Source organism: Poromitra crassiceps (genome assembly GCF_964638095.1).
Source record: "Poromitra crassiceps genome assembly, chromosome: 11".
In the NCBI taxonomy this organism is placed as follows: Eukaryota; Metazoa; Chordata; class Actinopteri; order Beryciformes; family Melamphaidae; genus Poromitra; species Poromitra crassiceps.
Genome location: NC_139643.1, coordinates 18,155,115 through 18,177,957, shown reverse-complemented (window position 1 = coordinate 18,177,957; position 22,843 = coordinate 18,155,115). Strand labels below are relative to the sequence as shown.

The 22,843-nt window shown below is 43.2% G+C and overlaps 1 protein-coding gene across 2 annotated transcripts in view; it reads right to left on the bottom strand.

Annotated features, from left to right (window-relative positions):
* LOC310785522 (class I histocompatibility antigen, F10 alpha chain-like) overlaps positions 1–22,843 on the bottom strand; it is a 56,490-nt gene that overhangs the window by 4,584 nt on the left and 29,063 nt on the right. Inside the window, exons 4-10 of one of the 2 annotated variants that reach the window (XM_083646638.1) lie at positions 16,981–17,265; positions 14,474–14,593; positions 14,298–14,354; positions 13,133–13,168; positions 12,639–12,689; positions 12,402–12,461; positions 1,478–1,510 (exon numbers count right to left, since the gene is read on the bottom strand). In XM_083646638.1, coding sequence (XP_083502764.1) covers positions 1,478–1,510; positions 12,402–12,461; positions 12,639–12,689; positions 13,133–13,168; positions 14,298–14,354; positions 14,474–14,593; positions 16,981–17,265 — 642 coding nt within the window. The remainder of the gene's footprint in view (positions 1–1,477; positions 1,511–12,401; positions 12,462–12,638; positions 12,690–13,132; positions 13,169–14,297; positions 14,355–14,473; positions 14,594–16,980; positions 17,266–22,843) is intronic. The other variant, XM_083646639.1, reaches the window with a different exon arrangement.

Sequence of the window (22,843 nt, the reverse complement as noted above, 5' to 3'; positions counted from 1 at the left end):
ACTGCCCAGACAGGGAGGGTAAAGGCAGTGTGTATCGTGGTTATGTATGGGGGTTATGTATCGTGGTTATGTATGGGGGTTATGTATCGTGGTTATGTATGGGGGTTATGTATCGTGGTTATGTATGGGGGTTATGTATCGTGGTTATGTATGGGGGTTATGTATCGTGGTTATGTATGGGGGTTATGTATCGTGGTTATGTATGGGGGTTATGTATCATGGTTATGTATCGTGGTTATGTATGGGGGTTATGTATCGTGGTTATGTATGGGGGTTATATATCGTGGTTATGTATGGGGGTTGGGGGTTATGTATCGTGGTTATGTATGGGGGTTATGTATCGTGGTTATGTATCGTGGTTATGTATGGGGGTTATGTATCGTGGTTATGTATGGGGGTTATGTATGGGGGTTATCTATCGTGGTTATGTATGGGGGTTATGTATGGGGGTTATGTATCGTGGTTATGTATGGGGTTATGTATCGTGGTTATGTATGGGGGTTATGTATCGTGGTTATGTATCGTGGTTATGTATGGGGGTTATGTATCGTGGTTATGTATGGGGGTTATGTATCGTGGTTATGTATCGTGGTTATGTATCGTGGTTATGTATGGGGGTTATGTATCGTGGTTATGTATCGTGGTTATGTATGGGGGTTATGTATCGTGGTTATGTATGGGGGTTATGTATCGTGGTTATGTATCGTGGTTATGTATGGGGGTTATGTATCGTGGTTATGTATGGGGGTTATGTATCGTGGTTATGTATCGTGGTTATGTATGGGGGTTATGTATCGTGGTTATGTATGGGGGTTATGTATCGTGGTTATGTATGGGGGTTATGTATCGTGGTTATGTATGGGGGTTATGTATTGTGGTTATGTATGGGGGTTATGTATCGTGGTTATGTATGGGGGTTATGTATCGTGGTTATGTATCGTGGTTATGTATGGGGGTTATGTATCGTGGTTATGTATGGGGGTTATGTATCGTGGTTATGTATGGGGGTTATGTATCGTGGTTATGTATGGGGGTTATGTATCGTGGTTATGTATGGGGGTTATGTATCGTGGTTATGTATGGGGGTTATGTATCGTGGTTATGTATGGGGGTTATGTATCGTGGTTATGTATGGGGGTTATGTATTGTGGTTATGTATGGGGGTTATGTATCGTGGTTATGTATGGGGGTTATGTATCGTGGTTATGTATGGGGGTTATTTATGTATCGTGGTTATGTATGGGGGTTATGGCAAATGAGCTAAACTCCCGAAAAGTTGGCGTATCCCTTTAGCTAAAATACAGAGGTTACAGTCTGTCAAAGTGTTCATTCCTCAGGAAAAAGCTTCAGGTACCAGTTATTCCGTAAAAGGAGCATCAGTTATGTTAATGTCATGTACTGTACTTCACATGCTGTAGTTATGAATGAATGGATAAAAATAGCAGTTAAAGTAGGACACAGGTAGAAATGCTGTTACCCGTTAGTGGAACCTTCTCGTCCTTTGCTTTCCCTGTGAATCAAACAAACAAACGTCAGTGCTTTGATTTTACTCTATCTACACAGTGCAGTCCATAAGTATTTGATTTCACTCTATCTACACAGTGTAGTCCATACGTATTTGATTTTACTCTATCTACACAGTGTAGTCCATAAGTATTTGATTTGACTCTACACAGTGTAGTCCATAAGTATTTGATTTGACTATCTACACAGTGTAGTCCATAAGTATTTGATTTTACTCTATCTACACAGTGCAGTCCATAAGTATTTGATTTTACTCTACACAGTGTAGTCCATAAGTATTTGATTTGACTCTATCTACACAGTGTAGTCCATAAGTATTTGATTTGACTCTATCTACACAGTGTAGTCCATAAGTATTTGATTTGACTATCTACACAGTGCAGTCCATAAGTATTTGATTTGACTATCTACACAGTGCAGTCCATAAATATTTGATTTTACTCTATCTACACAGTGCAGTCCATACATACTTGATTTTACTCTATCTACACAGTGCAGTCCATAAGTATTTGATTTTACTCTATCTACACAGTGCAGTCCATAAATATTTGATTTTACTCTATCTGCACAGTGCAGTCCATACGTATTTGATTTTACTCTATCTACACAGTGCAGTCCATACGTATTTGATTTTACTCTATCTACACAGTGCAGTCCATAAATATTTGATTTTACTCATCTACACAGTGCAGTCCATAAGTATTTGATTTGACTCTATCTACACAGTGCAGTCCATAAGTATTTGATTTTAGTCTATCTACACAGTGCAGTCCATAAGTATTTGATTTGACTATCTACACAGTGCAGTCCATAACTATTTGATTTTAGTCTATCTACACAGTGCAGTCCAAGTATTTGGACAGTGGCACACTTTCTGTTGTTTTGGCTCGGTACTCCAGGACACTGGATATTAAATTAAACAATGTCAGCTCATGACTGACAGCTTTGAGTCTATTTATGTTCACATCAGCTGACCTGTGTAGGAATTCACGAAAGACCTTTGTATATATAATGCCCCATTTTAAAGGAGCAAAAGTAATTATTAAGCCCACCAAATCCCGCAGCATCTCCATTGTCAATGGCCAGCTCGCCAATGAGAGGTTTCACATCAACGGCGAACCAATACCAACAATCTTGGAGAAACCCATCAAAAGTCTTGGTCGCTGGTACAGCGCAGACCTGAAGGACTCCAAACAGGTGGAGCAACTGAGGCAGGATACAATCAGTGGCCTCAAGCAAATTAACAACACTGCTCTCCCAGGGAAGCTGAAGCTCTGGTGCTTCCAGTTTGGACTGCTGCCCCGTCTCATGTGGCCAATTTCCATCTACGAGGTCACTCTATCCCATGCCAGTCGGCTGGAGAGATTGGTGAGCGCGCAAGTAAGGAAGTGGCTTGGACTACCGAGGTGCCTCACCACCATAGGCCTGTATGGGAACGGAGCCCTCTCTCTGCCAATCTCGAGCCTGGTGGAGGAGTACAAATGTACCAAAGCAAGGCTGGAAATGACCCTCACAGAATCCCGGGATCCATTCGTACGAGGTGCTGCCCCCACCCTAGCAACAGGAAGGAAGTGGAAACCAGCTGCAGCAGTTGCGGAAGCAAAGACCGCCCTCAGACACCGGGACATAGTGGGGCATGTACAGCACGGCAGAGGGGGCCTTGGGTCGGGAACAACACCACCCACATGGAAAAAGGCTGCTCCATCTGAACGCCGGCACCTGGTGGTGGAGGAGGTGCGGCATCAGGAGGAAGCAGCCAGATGTGCCAAAGCAGTCTCCCAAGCTCAGCAAGGTCGCTGGATGAGGTGGGATGGCGTGGAAAAGAGGAAAATCACATGGGGAGAGCTATGGAACATGGAGTCTAACAGGCTAAGTTTCATCATAAGAGCCACATACGACGTCCTACCCTCTCCAACCAACCTACATCTCTGGTTTGGAGAAGATCCAGCCTGCCTCCAGTGTGCAGCCCCGGCAAACCTCAAACACATCCTGTTTGGTGGAGGAGGTGCGGCATCAGGAGGAAGCAGCCAGATGTGCCAAAGCAGTCTCCCAAGCTCAGCAAGGTCGCTGGATGAGGTGGGATGGCGTAGAAAAGAGGAAAATCACATGGGGAGAGCTATGGAACATGGAGTCTAACAGGCTAAGTTTCATCATAAGAGCCACATACGACGTCCTACCCTCTCCAACCAACCTACATCTCTGGTTTGGAGAAGATCCAGCCTGCCTCCAGTGTGCAGCCCCGGCAAACCTCAAACACATCCTGGTGGGTTGTAAGGCCAGCTTAACTCAAGGAAGATACACCTGGCGCCATAACCAAGTGCTGAAGTGCTTGGCCGCTGAACTTGAGCAGAAGAGGGTAACCACCAATGCCATGCCCCTAAATGCTCTGGCTACTTTCCCACAGCTAACAGCCTCCTTCATCCGAGAAGGGGGAAAACAACGGAACAACCGCACACCTCCAGACTCATGCCCACTGAATGCAGCCAGGGATTGGGAAATGCGAGTGGATCTAAGCCAGAGGCTCACTTTCCCACCTGAAATTGCAGCGACCAACCTGCGCCCAGATCTGGTCCTCTGGTCCAACTCCTGCCGCCGTGTCTTCATCGTTGAGCTGACGGTCCCTTGGGAGGATACCATCGATGAGGCATACGAAAGGAAAAGCCTGCGCTATGCCAACTTAGCAGCTGAAGCAGAGGAGCGAGGCTGGAGTGTGAGGCTGCGTCCAGTGGAGGTGGGCTGCAGAGGCTTTGTAGCCAGTTCCACCACAAGGCTCCTGAAGGAAGTAGGGATCAGAGGGCAGGCCCAACGGAAGGTCATCAAAGAACTTGCCACTGTTGCCGAAAGGAGCAGTCACTGGCTGTGGCTGAAACGAAAGGACACAGCATAGGCTGCAAAATGACCACAATGAGCAACCATGCAACACAGACCCAGGCCTGATCAGCCTGTGGTGGGCCAGCCTCGGACGAGGGTGTATTGTGATAAAAGGCCGAAACACCCAGTGAGTCTGGGGTACACAACTGACGATGTGTTGTGCTGGTGGCTCCTGGTGGTCATCGCCAGTTCCAACCCCACCAAAGAGAACATCTCCAACCCTACTCAAGAAGACATCTCTCAAGTGTTGTGCTGATTTCATCAGGGATTGTAACATCTAGTCCTATTAAGCATTCTCGCATTCTATAGCTGCTGCGCAGCAATGGGTCGTGGCCGGGCAAGTCTCAAGGCTTTGAGCTAGAGGTCTTCGGGTATGCCCGACCCCCCGAATACCCGAGGTTCCGACCCGGACCCAGCCGTTGCGTGCGCTTTTTTCAAATACCACGAAACAGTGTTGTGCAGGACACTCATCACATGATGTGTGCTTTGGTTTGGTGAAGATTGGACAAAATTTCAAGGAGGAATCGAAAAAAAACTGTTTTGGACCAAATTCAAAATGGCGGAAAATCTAGTCAGACGGAAATGGGCGTGGCCTAGATGAGTAGATGCGGAAGGACCCAAGGAATCCAGGGAAAAAAGAAGTTTGATGATAGACCCTACGGTTCAAAAGTTATGGACCAGAATGTAAAGAGGGCTGTTATAGCGCCACCATCTGCTCAATTTGTGTAATTCTTTCGTGTATAGTAAAAGGCCCCTCTGTGCACCTCCCTACCAAGTTTCGTAGCTGTAGCTGTTATGGTTTCCGAATTACAGCTAATTTACTGCAAGATTTTTCGAAACCCCATGCAAGTCAATGGGGAAAAAAATGTCGCTTAACACAAAGTTAACTATAGTTATCATGAAATTGTAATATTTGGTTGCATATCTTTTCTGATCAATGACTGGCTGAAGTCGATACTCTGCCAGGCCTGTACTGCAGACATCTTGTTTCGGGGGCTTTTTGCCTTCATTCTGCTCTTCAGAAAGCTAAAAGCTCATTCTCATTGTGCTCTGGTGATTGACTTGGCCAGTCAAGAACTCTATTTTTGGGATCATTGTCCTGCTGCGTGGTGAAGCATCGTCCATTTTGTTTTGATGCGTTCACTTGGATCTGAGCAGACAAGATGTTTCTGTATACATCCTGTTGCTGCCGCCAGCACTGACATCAACAACCAGAATTTTGTGGAAGCAAAACTCCTGCTTGAGAGTCTGCTGTCTAACTTCCTGTGGGACATGTGACCAAAAGTGAGCCAGCTTCAGTGGAGTCGTACATCTCCAAGTCTTAACACCACCTCCACCATGTTTGACAGATGAGGTGGTATGCATGGATCATGAGCTGTTCCTTTTTGCTCCACATGTTCCTCTCTCCATCACTCTGGTACTGGTTGATCTTTGTCTCATCTGTCCATCAAACTTTGTTCCCTCTAGCCTACTTTTTTGCAAACTGTAACCTAGCCATTGCATCCTTGAGGCTTACCAAGGGACACATCTACTCATAGAGCTACAAGCTGGAGTGTTCTTGATCTGTTCACCAGTTGAAAAGGGGATTATTCTGTCATCCCCTACACTGACCTCACCAGTGTGTTCTTGCTTCTTAACAATGTCCCAAACATGGGGTGTCCCAGTGGCTCACCTGATAGAACGCGTACCACATAAGGGTTAGTCCGCGCAGCTGACCTGGGTTCGAATCAGACCTGCGGTCCTTTGCCGCATGTCATCCCCTCTCTCTCTCCCCACCTTTCCTGTCTACTTACTGTCGAATGAAGGTAAAGAATGCCCCACAAAATTATTTAAAAAAAAAAGAAAAAAAAAGTCCCCCAGAGTTCACTTCAACACAATTAGGTCCAGATCTACTAACATGTCACAATCTGAGGCATGGCACAAAAGCAACTGCAGGTAAAATTAGTGCTGCCAGTGCAAGGTATTTACTCATATGCATGCAAATGAGCAGAGGCGCACATCATTAACTCATTGAGTGCCAGCCACTTTTGGAGAACGGACGCTCCCAGTGCCAGAGTTTTCAGAGCGTTTTCAGTGATTTCTCGAGGCCCACAGAATATTGTGTGATATTACTATGTAAACCCCGAACACGCAAAAAGAACAAGGAGACTCTATTGTATCATCAGCAAAAAAAAGTTTATTGATACCATTTTCCGTTCTTTAGTTATGAGCCGGAGAAGATAGGTTGTTTTCAGCGTTTTCAGGCATTTCAAATTATAAGCTGAGATATTCAGCCTTTTGTGAAATGCAGCATTTCAAGCACATTCACTGACTCTAGATACGGTAATATTTTCTGATGTAGTGATGTGGTGTAGTTGTGTCCTGCCCTGCGTGCCCCACCCCCCCTCCCCCCCCCCTCAGCTGAAAACTCCTCCCCACACTAGTAACACACAGCCTCGCACCAAGCGTCTAGGAAGCCTGGGAAGCGCCGCCTCCCAGGCAGCGCAACATGGAGAAGCCACACGCGGACTGCAGTGAAAGGTTTGGCTTTTCAGTGTCGCGCTGCTGCTTTTCTAGCGGCTAATCATGTGGAGAAACTATGCTGACAGACAGACAGAGGCAGAAGGACTCAGTTGTGTGCGCGGATTGACTGTGTTCGCACGCACCGTCAGTTGCAGCCAGAACAATCTACATGGCTCTGGACTGCAGCATGAGCGGGTTCTCTTTCATCAAGGCTATTTCAGGCTGTGTATTCCTGACATTTCTGTAATCTGGAGAGCACTGTCGCCACCTAAGGGTTCTGTAAAATAGGTTATAGACCTCCAATAGCTACTATAGTTGTACAGGAGCTGCGGAAGGCTTTGATCGACGTCCCACCGTCAAAAAACGCATTGGACGTCGAAGGACGTCCGTGGCACTCTACGTCACTATTTAATTGGACGTCGAAGGACGTCCATGGCACTCAATGAGTTAAAGAGCATGGGGCAGGTTAGAGACCCCAATCAGTCAATGTGTAGGTGAATTATGGAGGAACTCGATTTTCACATTAAGACACTTACATATACACTACAGTGACTTCTGGGGTCGTTTTACTTTTTTAACTTTTATTTTGACATCTTGGATCCCAAAACTCTGACGTCACAGTGGGGAGTCGCCAGGCATGACCGTCTGTCCCTCTGTCTGTCCCTCTGTCTGTCGTCACTTAGGTCAGGGCTGTCAGTCACACACTATGGATGCTAACGCCGGTTTTCAGGAGGAAGAGGAGGTAGCAAATGTTTATGCACATGCATATGATGGCCTCAGCCTAATTTTGACAGTGAAAGAGAGCAGGAACAGCCCAGCTACGAAACAACGGACCGCGGAGAAAGTTGAGAAAGCAAGCGAGCGGAGGGGCCGAGGTGCGGACTGTAATTCGATACACACACACGCACGCACGCACGCACACACACACACACACACACACACACACACGCGCGCAAAAGTGACGTATGTGTCCAGCCATCTGGCCGAGTTAGAGCCGAAGTCCCGAACACAGTGAGAAAACCTCCCGAAGCTGCTGCTGCAGCGGGGTGCATATTGTCCGGCCAGCCGACCGAGAGGCATGCGAGCCGGGCACTATTAAACAGTTGGGGTGTGTGAGGTGGCTGGCTGTGGAGGTGGCGGTTTCTCCTCCTCCTTCTTTCTCCCGCACAGCAGAGCGGACCCCAGGCTGCAGACAGCCCGGCGCGGCGCAGAGCAGAGCAGAGCAGAGCAGCGGTGCTGTGCTGTGCTGTGCTGTGCTGCGGAGGAAGGAGCCGCAGCCTCCCCCTCCCTCGAGTGAAGAGAGACGAGAAAGAGAGCGTATCACACAGCGTAGACACACACACACACACACACACCGAGAGAGCGAGAGAGAGAGAGAGAGAGAGAGAGAGAGAGAGAGAGAGAGAGAGATAGATAGAGCGTGTCACAGCGCAGACAAGCACAGTGGGAGGGGAGAGGGAGACACGCACGCGGGAGCCACTCCCCACTGTGACGTAGCAGGCTTTTTCTTGTCAGATTAAAAGTCTGTTATTTCCTTCTGAAAAAGGAAGGTGTTTTTCTCCATATTTTTTTTCAAACTTTTTTTTTTTTTTTAATGATGCATTAACTTTTCAAATGGACATAGGGACAAGGTTAAGTATACATTTAGCAAAGGAATTACCCTGCTCCATGCTCTTTAAGTAGATTTGTGACTGTGCAAATATGTGCTTACAGCGCACAGCCTGTAGCCAGTAAACTGGTTGACTTGACTAATGCCAAGATCAGACTACATGCTATTTTTTGTATTTCACAATGTCACCATGTCAGACGAGCCAATCATTCTGCCATACACTTGACCAGCAGACTGGCAGCACAGTCTGATCCCGATCAGGACTGTTAACTCTGACGCAGAACATCGGGTACGACCCGCACGCCACAAGTCCATATTATTCTCACACAGTGAATAAACAAAATCATAAATGATAACCTCACAGAGTGAAAACATGACTGACAGCGCACGGGCAGGCAAGACAGACAGCACAGTGCCACAGCGCAAAGTGAGAAATAGCCTATAAGTTACAACATCTATTAACAGCTGGTGTAGCCTACAATATAATACAGTAGATTGTGTAGCCTACAATATAATACAGTAGATTGTGTAGCCTACAGTATAATACAGTAGATTGTGTAGCCTACAATATAATACAGTAGATTGTGTAGCCTATATTTCCTCTCACTTTCCCTGCATGCTCTGCTCTCTCATCAGGCAGAGTGAGTGGGTTGCTATGGTTACGGGGCAGGGATGCTCTGTGTTTCTGCCTCAGAAGACACACTTCAAGCTGAAGTTAAAGGAACTTGTCCTAACAGTTATAGTCCAACTAGGTGAGAAAACACCAAAAACACTGGCAGGTCTTTTCATCGGAGTGTCATGAGGCGTCTGAGACGCCTCATGACAGATTTGTTCTTCAAATATTTTTTTTCTTCCGTTTTTTTTTATAAAACACGGACAAAACAAAACAGACTCAGACACAGGAAAAGAAAAAAAAATGCATACATACATCTTCGACATTCAATATTACTTTCCCCCCCGTCTCTTCTTTACACACAGATTAACATGTAACCCCCCACCCCCACCCCTCCCACACTCTCTCTCACACGCGCACACACACACACACACACACACACACACACACACACACACACACACACACACACACACACACACACACACACACACACACACAGGAATTAAATGGGGGGGGGAAAAAGAAAAAAGAAAAAACAAAACAAAACAAAATAAGAAAAAATAAACCATAACCAAAAAACAAAACAAAGAAAGGATCCGCGAGTTCCACCTGCTGCTCGGCTGGAAGCCTCTGAAGGCCATTTACATGTGAAAGAAAGGGTTCCCATCTATCAGTACATTTTCCAACATCACCTTTTAGTGAGAACTTTTTCTAGTTCAAGGAAACTCATCATGTCCTCTAACCATGAATGATGATGGAGGACCAGGTGATTTCCAAGATAGTAACATTCTCCTTCATGCGAGGAGGGAGGAAAAGGCGATTATGTCTAGGTGTTTGGTGCGCAAATTTAAAGTAATACCAGGAACGCCAAAAATAGCAATCAGCTGCAGCTCGATTCCTAAGATGTCAGATAAGGTTTTAGAGAATATGTCCCAAAATGAACATAAATTGGGACAGAAATAGAACATATGACTAAAGCTGTGTTCACACCGAGATATTTATTTTTCTCCCTGTCGCTCGATTCAACCCTTTGGAATCGCTCTGTCGCTGTGTTTAAATCACTCGTCAACAGTGTTGGGAGTAACTAGTTACTAAGGAACTAGTTACTGTAACTTAACTACTTCTTGCAGTAACTAGTAATGTAACTAATTACTTTTAAAATGTAGTAACTCAGTTACAGTTACTACAATAGTAACTGGGCTAGTTACTTTAGGACATGAAAATAATGGACAACTTCCTGAATCCTTCACTTCAGGATTATCCCGTTTCTGATCCTCAGACCTCGTCCAGGGAGAGAGCTGCAGCTGCAGCCAGAGTCCCAGAGGCTAATGACCTTGATAGGCTATAAGCCTCCCCAATAAGTGAATGTTCAATGCCAGACTGTGGCACAGCAACACTAACATAATGTGTGCATTAATAACAATCGAAGCAGACTTTGAAAAGTAACGCAAAAGTTACATTCCCTAGTAACTAATTACTTTGAAGTAACTAGTAACTTTAAGGTAATTAAATTACTTTTTGAGAGAAGTAACTAGTAACTGTAACTAATTACCAATTTTCAGTAACTTGCCCAACACTGCTCGTCAACAGGCACAAGAATTGACGGACATCTGGCTAACGTTAGACAGGATGAAAACACAATGTCATGATGTTTGTCCACTACGAACCACCGTAGTTGTTTACAAACTAAGCCTATCAGCGTGCTCCTAACGCGAGCTTGCGTATCTCTGCCGGTAGTGCAGACTTCACTTCATGTCAGTCTGTCAATGCGATTTGTTGCCACACTAATAAACCAGCAGTTTGTTGCAAGCCAGTGTGATCCTTGACTCACACGGCAGCCAATCAGCATTGAGCAGCAAGCGACTTTTGCCAGCGTAATTTCGCTCGAGTTGGGATATTTCATCTCGGGCGATGAGCAAATTTTCGCCCTATCGCTCTGTCTCTGTCGCTCAGAGATTTTTCTCCCAGGCGATTATACGCTCAATCGCTCGTTTGCATTGACTTTGTATGTAAACTCGATGCCAGCGAAAAACTTTAATAGGTCGGTGTGAACGCACCTTTAGGTTGGCAGGGGCGTGGCTACATCTGTCACATGTGTTATCTACATTGGGACAGATTTGTGACAGTCTGGCTTGAGAATAATGGAGCCTGTGCAGCACCTTGAGTTGTATGAGACCCAGCCGAGCACATGATGTTGTAGAAGTAACCCTATCAACTGCTCCAGCTCACCAATCATCAGAGAACTCAATACAGATTTCCTCCTCCCAGGCTGATTTAGCTTTCACAACAGATTTGTTATTAAATGACATCATGGAGGAGTAAATCTGAGATATAAGTGATCTCTGATCAAGTGAAAGATGAAGTAATTCCTCCCAAGGAAGCAGAGTTGGTAAAGAAGGGAAAGAGCGGACTGAGAGGTTACACAGTGACGTATCTGAAAATATCTGAGGAGATGTGAACGTGGCAAGTCAAATTTACTTGAAAGGGATAGAAAAGTAGGAAATAATAATGATATAAATCACAAAAGGAGATGATTCCTTTGGATTTCCACAAAGAAAAGGGAGAGTCTAAAGAAGCAGGAAATAGACCTAAAGTTGAGGCAGAAGATAAATTGAAATTACATCAGAATTGATACCAGATTTGAAGAGAGGACAACTGTGTTTTTGTATAATGAGAGAGAGACATTGGAGGAACATAAAAGGGCAGAAAGAGATGTAGATGAAGCACATGATTTGGCCTCAGGGCGTGTTCGTTGAATGGAAACAAAATAATAACTTATGAGAATTAGCTGCCCAATAGTAGTATAAGAAGTTTGGAAGCACAAGGCCACCAGCCAATTTGCATTCCTGTAGAGCAGAACTACTAATTATCTGATGTTTACCAGACCAGATAAAAGTAGAAATCAACTTATTTAAAGACTGAAAAAATGACTTTGAGAGAAACAATGGGATTGATTAGAAGAAGTACATAAACTTTGGTAAAACAGTCATTTTGATAGTTTTTATTCTGCCGGTTAAAGTCAGAGGCAAACTGTTCAATCTCTGAAAGTCAGATATGGTTTGAGACATTAGGGGGGTTAAATTAGCAGATAGAAGCACAGAAAAAGACCGAGTGATGTTTACTCCAAGATATTTGAACCCTGATTGAGAAAGGTGAGCCGATGGGTTAATTGAGAAGCACGACGCTGGTCTTTGATGATGTCACACTACAAGACTAAAGATGGACCAAATCATTTTATTATCGGGCTGAATTCATGTAGCCCGGCATAAGAGTTCACACCTGAGTCATCGCTGCCAGAGCCAGTGCTGCTAGAGGAATTGCTGCCAGGGACGTTTAATCCTATGAAGAAACAGTTTCACAGTAATTAACAGGTGGAAACATTTGCTCACTGTTACACTCAGAGGATCAAACACAGACCCTCTGCTTTCACTCATCTGCAAACATCACTTTTCTTTACTGTGCCATTAAAGAGTATTAAAATGAAATCATTTCAGAGCTGAGAAATTGTGAACCCACCAGAGTCAATGCTGGCCATGCTGGATTTGTCAGCGTCTTTGTCGTTTCCTCCTATGAAGAAACAGTTCAAACACAAATGAACAGTTGGACACATTTGCTCAGTGTTACACTTACAGGACTAAGCAGAGACACTTTGCTTTCACCCATCTGCAAATAACCTGTCAAGATATAAAGATTTATATCATCAATTAAAATGCTATGTCTCTTTTTTCACTTTGGAAACAAACAAAGACAACATATCTGAAGTCCATTCAGTATAGCTAAAATACAGAGGTTACAGCCTGTCAAAGTGTCACTCTTTTTTAAAGGCAAAAACAGCAGTTACCAGTTAAATGGACCATGACTTGTTTTAATTGTATGTACTCAGTTAATTTGTGCAAGTTGGTGTCATATTATTAAAGTGGTAGACTTTTCATTTTGGAATTATTCACATGCTGGGGTTGTAAATTAATGGATAGAATTAGCAAGTAGAACACAGGTAGAAATGACGTTACCAATTAGTACTTTCGCCTCGTCTGGGCTGCCTGTCACTGTGAATCAATCAAACAAACAAACAAACAAACAAACAAACAAACAGATGTTAGTCTATCTACAGGAGGTATCATCTATTAATCCATCAATCTGGCTTTCTGCCCAGAACAGTGATATCAATTGGTCACAAAACAAATACCATGCAGTGATCAAGTTGGCAGGTAGTTACTAAATTTATATGACAGACAGGCACAGTGGACATCACACCCCGACACACATGCACGCGCACACACACACACAGAGACAGACGTGCGCGCGCGCGCGCGCACCCACACACACACACACACACACACAGACAGACAGATGCACCCACACACACACACACACACACAGAGACAGACGCACACACACCCGCGTGCACACACACACACACACACACACACACACACACACACACACACACACACACACACACACACAGCTGTCAATATATGACTATAATCTTTTAGGAACCATCTTCACAGACAGACTGGGGAGATCATTCAAATGAACAACATGCTGGTCAGAAATGTGACACGCTGGACTGGTTCTTCACATGGCCGTGAGAGAGAGAGAGAGAGAGAGAGAGAGAGTGACAGTGAGAGAGAGAGAGAGAGAGAGAGAGAGAGAGAGTGACAGTGAGAGAGAGAGAGAGAGAGACAGTGAGAGAGAGAGAGAGAGAGAGAGAGAGTGACAGTGAGAGAGAGAGAGAGTGACAGTGAGAGAGAGAGAGAGAGAGAGAGACAGTGAGAGAGAGAGAGAGAGAGAGAGAGAGAGAGAGAGAGACAGTGAGAGAGAGTGAGGGGAGCGAAAGAGAGTAAATGTGAGAGGGTGAGGGGAAAACAGAACAAGTGAAATGAAGACAAAAGAAATCGACAGAGAGAGAAACAGACAGAGCAGAGGGTGTGTGTGTGTGGGGGGGGGGGCTTAAGTATTGTATTGTATTGTGAGTTTCATTACAAAATGGCAACATATTTATTTTGGTGAAATGTTCAGAAGCACAAATGATTCAAATCTCAAAAGCAGACCTATTTAGTAAGCAGTAGACTTAACTTTGTGTCAGAAAACCTTAGGTAGGAACAGGAAACACTTCTTTTCAATGGTTACAAATGTCATTTTGGAATGAAACTCTCTGACCAGGACACGTACCAGTTTTGTCAATCTCCCCTCCTGATGCTGGTCCTTTCTTTTCCCCTTCCTTTTTAGCTGTGTAATAATACAGGCAAAAAAATTCCAAAAATATTGTAACTATTCATGTGTATATTTTCCTTTACAGAAGTAAAGAATTATGCATTGTTGAGAATATTGTTATATTTTGCACCTACCAAATGGTCCTTTCTTCTTAAAATACAAGAAGACAAACACACCCACGGCAACTGCCACCAACAGAACAGCAAGTACAGCTCCGATGACGGGTCCAGAGTTGTCAGTCTTCACAGGGCGATCTAAAACACAAGAACAGTCACAGCACCTGGGTTTAGTGGGTTAATGACACAGATTAATGGTTCACTTTCACACAAAAATGCTACTTCATGTGCGCCACCACATCACATTAGATTCAATCTGGGAACCCAGAGTCTATTTTAATTTGAAAAATAGACTCTTGGACAGCCCTACCATTTTTCCCAGCTTCCTGTACAGCGCACCTCTCCTACTTCCTTTTTGGCGTCCGTGCTCCACTGTTTACAGTCTAAATAGCAACTTGCACCGCGACTTTCCAGTAATTTTCCACTGTTGTTGTGAGACAGGTTGACGTCTTCTATGCAGTTTTAACGTTATTAGTGAATAGCCGAAACAGACGCGGAAAAGGAAAGCAGAAGTGACGGAAAAGCCACCGTCACTTCTTTTTCCGCGTCCGTTTCGGCTAATAACGTTAACGCATAAACACACTGCATAGAAGACGTCAACTCGTCTTACAACAACAGTGGAAAATTACTGGGAAGTTGCGGTGCAAGTTGCTATTTAGACTGTAAACAGTGGAGCACGGACTATTTTTTTTTCAAATAAAAATAGACTCTGGGTTCCCAGATTGCGTTAGATTTAATTTAGTCTATTTGTTTTGTCCTAAAACATACATAGCAATGTTTCTAAAACATAGAAACATTAAAACATAGATGTAAAGTGATAATAGTGTTAAAATCAGATCATAAAAAAACAAAAAGATGCAAATGGCTAGTTTGTGCAGGAGAGATAAAACATCTGATCTCAGAAGAAAGTAAGCAAACAGCAGAACATGAAGGTGTTGGTGTATTCCTGAGGGGATCATGGTATCCAGGCCCTCGAGGTTTTGACCCCGGCCTGGATACACTTTACAGAAATGGCTTTGTGAGCAGAACATTATGAGTTTGTGACCTGTAGCCTGTACTACGAAGCTATCTTAACAGATCCGCGATAAGTCCCTTTGATCTGGTTTGACTGAACAGGATCAAAGCTATCTAGTTAACCGATACTACGACGCTGGTTTTCTACTCGATAACTGAAGCTGGCTTTATCTGGGATCTGCCTGTGCACGCGCACGTTTTTTGCTCGTGCACAGGCGCGCGTCCACGCGAAAGAGGTGCGCTAGCCAATCACATTATGAACAGCTGAGTTGATCCACGCCCACACCCATTTCTACACCCATTTCCTCATTCAATGAAAGCGCAGTGCGTGATCAGAGTTTTAGCGGATATTTAATGTAACCTATGTCAGAATGAAAATCCGCGTTGGATATAATCTGCTGAAGGACTGCTAAAGCTGCCGCTTGTATTCACATCAGTCATTTGATTTACTTTGATCAGCGATTTCTGTCCCCTAAATGTGTAATCTCAGCCTATAAATTTCCACAATCTGTAAACCTATTTAGACCATAGATTTAGAAACGCATGCTCAATGAATAATGATCTCTATCACTCATTATGTGTAGTTGCACTGATCGAATAATTATTATATAAAATAATGATAATGCTGATGCCTAATATAAAAGAGAAAACTGCTGAACTGAATTGAGACGATGCGGGCATAGTTTTCATTGATAAAAACTAGCCTATTTTTGCTCATATATTGGCATACAGCCTACAGGACACAGTTCCAGCTGAAACATGCAAGAATTGCCTGCATATTTAGTAGCCTATTGGGGCTATCCCATATTTATCCCATATCTATATTATATGTAGGCTATAGGCTTTTCTGGCATGTAGGAGAATATCACCCTCACTCCATTTGAGGCTCCGTGTATGATATGCGCTGCGTGATTAATAGTGATCATATTTCTCCACGCATCGTTGAGCTGTTAAGACATAAAGTGGTAAGTAGGCTTAATTTAATTATGTAGCCTACAGAGCCACAAATGTTTTTCTTGTTATATTCTCAGTTGACTGCAATCTATTTTTCATATGGCGATCTTATATGAACGGTGAGTGACTCCAGAGAGCCGATTATATGGGTCTGTCATGGATTTTGATCTTATCCTCTGAAGCTAACCTGGTCGCGACCAGGTTAGCTTTGCAGCATGAGTTGCCATGGTGATTGAAAGTTAACTTGCTTTGTAGTACGGCTAAACCAGGTTTAAACTCAAACTTACTCGGATAAGGCATTAAACTAGCTTTGTAGTACAGGCTACAGAACTGACTGGGAAAACCTGGGCAGGGGAACTGAATGAGTGACGCTCTTCTTCTCTGCTCCAACAAGTATCATCACACTGTAAGGGGCTCAACACTCCATCAGGTTGTACTGGGAAGCTCCTAGTTGTGGATATGTGGAACTGTATTAATGTGAAGAAGGGTGATGCTGGCAAAACAACAACAACAACAACAACAACAACAAAACACTATTCTATTTTGAAGGCTCTTACTCCACACGCTGAAAACAGACGTTTCAGATGCTCTGTGTGTCACCTCACAGGTGAAGTGAGATGGGTCACTCTTTAATATCTCAACCCCCATCCTGAGCTGGTGGGTGTCGTCTCCATTTGGGAGAACACCTGTGGACATCAACCCGTCCAGCTGAGTCACAACACGACCGTCCCTCATGATCTGCATCTCGATCTCTTTTGGGTAGAAAGCTGTGGCCATGCAGGTCAAGATGAGGTGGCCCTCAATTCTGGCCTGATTTGAAAACATGTGCATCTCTGGTTTAGCTGCAAAGACAACAAGGACAACTGAGTTACACCTCTTATATTGCTGTCACTACTACTACACCTAAAGCCAATAATGATACAAATACTAGTATTGATCATGTTTACTACAACAACAACAACAACAAACAATAATACTAGGGATGGGACGATATATCATAATTCAATATATTGTAATAGAAAGATCATGTGACAATATTAGTATGGTGGGTCAGATAAGTTAATGGTCAGCTCCATGTTATTCTGCTGTAGTAATCACTGATGAGACTCTTGACCATCACAGATTCACATGCTCTCTATCTCATGGTGGCCAGGCAGCTGCAGGTAGCAGTAACTGTATGCCACATATCACTCTTATCAGATATTTGATAAACACCAACCATCACATGAAAAAGACAACTGTTTGAAGTTGATTGCTAATCACTTATCAATAATATTGCTATTACTACAACAGCTACTACACCTAAAGCCAATAATGAGACCCCCCAGGATTCCACGATTGCTGAATTTACTGCAAATGTGTCTGTCTGTCCCGCAGAATATGTGTATGATACAAAGACTCACATTAATGATAATACTACAACAAACAATGATACTAATGGCAAAATCAAACACTACTACATCGTTCTGACACATTCCATTTCAAAATCACAGTCCAATGCCAAACTTGTATTATAGTGTTTGCTGATAGTGGCTGGATGATTTGGCCACATGATGGCGTACCACACCAGTTCAGGCAGAACACTGAAGTCATGAACGTTTATCACCAGCTGTCCAATTCAACAGCTGACTCTCACCATCAATCACATTGAAACAAGTCAATGAGGTGCTCTTTACAGTCTGACAGCACACCCTGCTGGTAAGTGATGCAACTGCTGCTGTTGACCCAGTCCACCTCCCCAACCTCCTGCTGTTATCTGTTCACAGGATGCTTGTACAGACTATCCCCAAATTATGTTTATGTTTATTTATTTATTTATAAGGACAGCACACATTAATCAACATTTCTGTAAATGTGCCAGTGTTAGCCAGTTGGCTCATTTTCAACTGTAGTACTTGTGGCAAGATGTAAAAGAAAAGTAAATAGAGTCCGCACACTGAATTAAAGTCAGCTCCCAGGTCAGTTTATTTTAACGTTTCGACTACAAAGTCTTCATCAGAAATGAAGGAGGAAGTAGGAGGAACACTCATATACAGCCGGTACTCAACACCGATTGGTGGAGAGAGACAACAAGGCAGGTGAATACATTTGTGTCAATCAATGCTCTTTCAAAGCAATACATAGATACCGGTATACATTTGCATGTAAGTATAAGTAGTACAGAGTACAAGGACCTTCACTACTAGCAACTGACAGTATTATATAAATGCAAACCCAAAGAAAATAAAAAATATATAATATAAATCTATTCAGTGTAAGCAGTGTAGGTAATGTGTTGGGTCACATAGAAAGCCAACACTCCAGATAGAATTAAATAAGAGAAAAATCCCACAGTCTTTCTAGACCATGGTCAGGCTTACCTACACTGAGAAAAGGACAAGGCAGAATCAACAGTATATAGAGGACAACAAATGTGTTGGACAAGATGAAAAAATAGTTTGATAAGGTTAAAATCAATTTAGAAAAGGGCGGTTTTAAGAGGGAGAAAAGTCCCAGAGTAACCACATCAACTGGAAAAGTTGATCAGACCGTACTTAAAGACTGATATACATACACAGATATATACATGTTAGAAAACAAAGAAAAGGCTATAAAAATGCCCTAATATCAAATGACTCATTCAGGCCCCTGTTGACTGTGTCTAAAGTTGAAATCCAGAAGGCCTCCCTCCTAAGAAGAAGGGAGTTGATATCGCCACCTCTAGGTGGCACCTTGACATGTTCAATACCAATATACTTCAAGGAGGAGATACAATGATGTGCTTGAAAAAAATGTACAGCTACAGGGTTTTTGAAATCCTGCGTTCTAATATCACTCCTATGTTCAGAGATTCTGGTTTTCAAAGGTCTTAATGATTTTCCGATATAGGCCAAGCCACAAATGCATTTGATCATATATATAATATTAGAAGTGGAGCAACTAATGATACCTTTAATTTTAAAACGTTTACCAGTGATGGGGTGGTTGAAGGTGTGACATTTGTAAGTGAAATTACACTGAGCACATCTACCACATTTGTAGTTACCATCAGGGATCTCAGTCAAAAAATGAGAAGGTGCCGGCTGTCGCAAGTGAGACCTGACCAATAAATTCTTTAAATTAGGAGGTCTCTTATACACAACACGTGGGGGAATTGAAAATACATTGTTAAGGGAGGATGTGGAGAAGCCGGGAACAGGACACGCACCCCACAAGAAGGCAACGTTCCACTGTGCAACATCACCACCGACGCAGACAACCATGGAGACACCGAGGGGAGGACTACCATTCTTCCGCGTCCTCGTTTGACCTGGAATCTGATGCCAGTGGCGGCAGCTACACCAGGAATGAGCCTTTTTTAGGCGAGCGCCATCAGAGGGACACATCCTCATTGCCACCACCTCGAGGCAACAACCGAGGAGGAAGAAATGCCGGAGGGGCCAGAGGAAGAAGCGAGAGGATCCCTATCGTGACGCGCAGCAGACAGTATCCACCGTGATTAACTTGTCAAGTAGGTCCATCTCTGAGTCCTGTATAACAGCCCTCAGCAAGGGGCTGTCTTTTGTCCCGACTACCTACTGTAATGACTTTGATATTTTGGTTGATTTTCATAAATTTTTTCGTACTCTGAGACTAAGGGAATTTTTTGGTAACAATGAAAACAGAGGTTTCAATGGACAGACTGTCAATTCAGGCAATGTGAATCCCTCACCTGACATTTCTGTAGTTTCCAATGAGTCAAACACAGATCCACAGACACGAAACACCCCATTTAACACATTGAATGCCAGCCATGTTTTCATTCCTGTAGGTAAGTTGTGCCAGGGGTGTTTTTGACGATTCTGGCTCATTTTAGAACAGCCGAGGATTCTTTTCTGTTAAGAATTCATGAACACCAATCATCTAAAAATAACTAATAGAATGTGTGCTTTCTCTGTCTAAAAGAGTTAGTTTGCAGAGTTAGTAGTTATGTAGATATTAGCCGTTGAGTACAGCATGGTTTCAGCGTCTGGAAATTTATTCAGAGATAAATGGCTTTTTGTGAAACAGTCACTTTAACCATTCATTTTTGGCATCAGTAAGACCGTCAGACATTCTAAACAATAGTTTTGAACAGTAATTTCCTCCATAACAACAGGAAACACCCCTCTCATTCAAACTCCTCCCTCCGTGTATCTTCTCCTCCTTCCTCCTAACAGCGGGCGTGTCAGAAGCGCGTTGTGCTGCCTGCCTGTCTGTCTGCGTGCCTGCCTGCCTGCTTGCCTGCGTGCGGGGACGAGTCTGAAATGGATTACTGTAAAATCGCCAAGCCATTTCCTTGAATGGCTTGCTCCCGCGGTGTGTGTGTGTGTGTGTGTGTGTGTGTGTGTGTGTGTGTGTGTTCGCGCGTTGCTCGCGGCTCTGGGGGGAAGAGATCTCTGTCCGTTCTGTGTGTGTGTCCGGGCTTCTGACTGTAAAATCGCCAAGCCATTTCCGCGGGAGGCGGCTGCTTTTGGGTCCCGTGGCTGTGGCTTCTCTCGGTCTCTGTCGCCACTTAGTGGTCGGTAAAATAGATTACACACATGCTCTTGCTCCAAATAGTTATCTCGAAGATGTAAAAGGGGTTGATTGATGTCCCACCGTCAAAAAAAAAAAATGTTTATGTAAGACGAGTTAGCTCGTCCTTGGCACTTAAGCGCTGGATTATGTAAGACGAGTTAGGTCGTCTCTGGCACTTAATGTGTTAAGAAAAAGTCTAACTTTATTCCACCTAAACATAGAAATTCATCTATAGACACCTACTGTAGATTGGTAGAGAGTGAAGTCTCTCAACTTTTAGGTAAGAAACGTGAGTATAAGGTAGCCAACAATCTTTCCAAGTGTCAACGTTTAGCTCTACTTGAACTCAAAAAAGATACTTCTGTTGTGGTTCAGTCTGCCGATAAAGGGGGCGCCATTGTCCTGCAAGACAGAGTTGCTTACATAGGGGAGATCAATAGACAACTTTCTAATGATTTATTTTATCAAAAATTGAATGGTAATCCTACTTCTACTTTTAAAAACCATATAGACTCTGTACTTAAAGACCACCTCGAAAGAGGTAATTTAACTAAAAATGAATGTGAATATATGAAGGTAGAATATCCAGTGACACCTGTGATTTACATTTTGCCTAAAATTCATAAGGTTTACACTACTGTGCCACCTGGAAGACCAATTGTCTCAGGGATCGGCTCTCTCACTGAGAAAATTTCTTCCTTTGTTGACTTCTTTCTTAAACCACATGTTTTTGCTCTTCCTTCTTATGTAAGGGATTCTAGTGATTTCATTCAGGTTTTACAACCCTTAGATATGGTAGGTAATGACTCACTATTGGTCACTTTTGATGTTGAGAGTTTGTACACTAATATTCCACATCAAGGTGGATTGGAGGCCATCGAACATTTTCTCAATCAGAGGACAGAATGTATTCCCAGTACTACGTGTCTGAAACAGCTGACTGAAATAGTCCTCACAAATAACTTTCGGATGAATTTTCTTGATATTATGATTATCAACACAAATGGTAAGTTGAGCACAGACTTGTATAGAAAGCCCACAGATCGCAATTCTTTACTCCATGCTGACAGCTACCATCCAACTCCTCTCAAGAAGGGCATTCCTGTTGGCCAGTTTAAACGTATTCGCAGAATCTGTAGTACAGACGAGTCATTTAATTTACACTCTTTAGACCTGGAGTCACGTTTTAGACAGAGAGGTTATCCTGATCAATGGATTCAACCAGCGTCAGATAAATTCCGTGTCAGCTCTCAGGTAGAGTGTCTCACTACCAGGGATAAAAAAGTACGAGACGAACGTCTGAACTGTATGGTGCAATACTCTCCTCTTGGCTGTCAGTTTGAAAAAACAATTAAAAAACACTGGCATTTGAGTCATTTGATATTAGGGCATTTTTATAGCCTTTTCTTTGTTTTCTAACATGTATATATCTGTGTATGTATATCAGTCTTTAAGTACGGTCTGATCAACTTTTCCAGTTGATGTGGTTACTCTGGGACTTTTCTCCCTCTTAAAACCGCCCTTTTCTAAATTGATTTTAACCTTATCAAACTATTTTTTCATCTTGTCCAACACATTTGTTGTCCTCTATATACTGTTGATTCTGCCTTGTCCTTTTCTCAGTGTAGGTAAGCCTGACCATGGTCTAGAAAGACTGTGGGATTTTTCTCTTATTTAATTCTATCTGGAGTGTTGGCTTTCTATGTGACCCAACACATTACCTACACTGCTTACACTGAATAGATTTATATTATATATTTTTTATTTTCTTTGGGTTTGCATTTATATAATACTGTCAGTTGCTAGTAGTGAAGGTCCTTGTACTCTGTACTACTTATACTTACATGCAAATGTATACCGGTATCTATGTATTGCTTTGAAAGAGCATTGATTGACACAAAT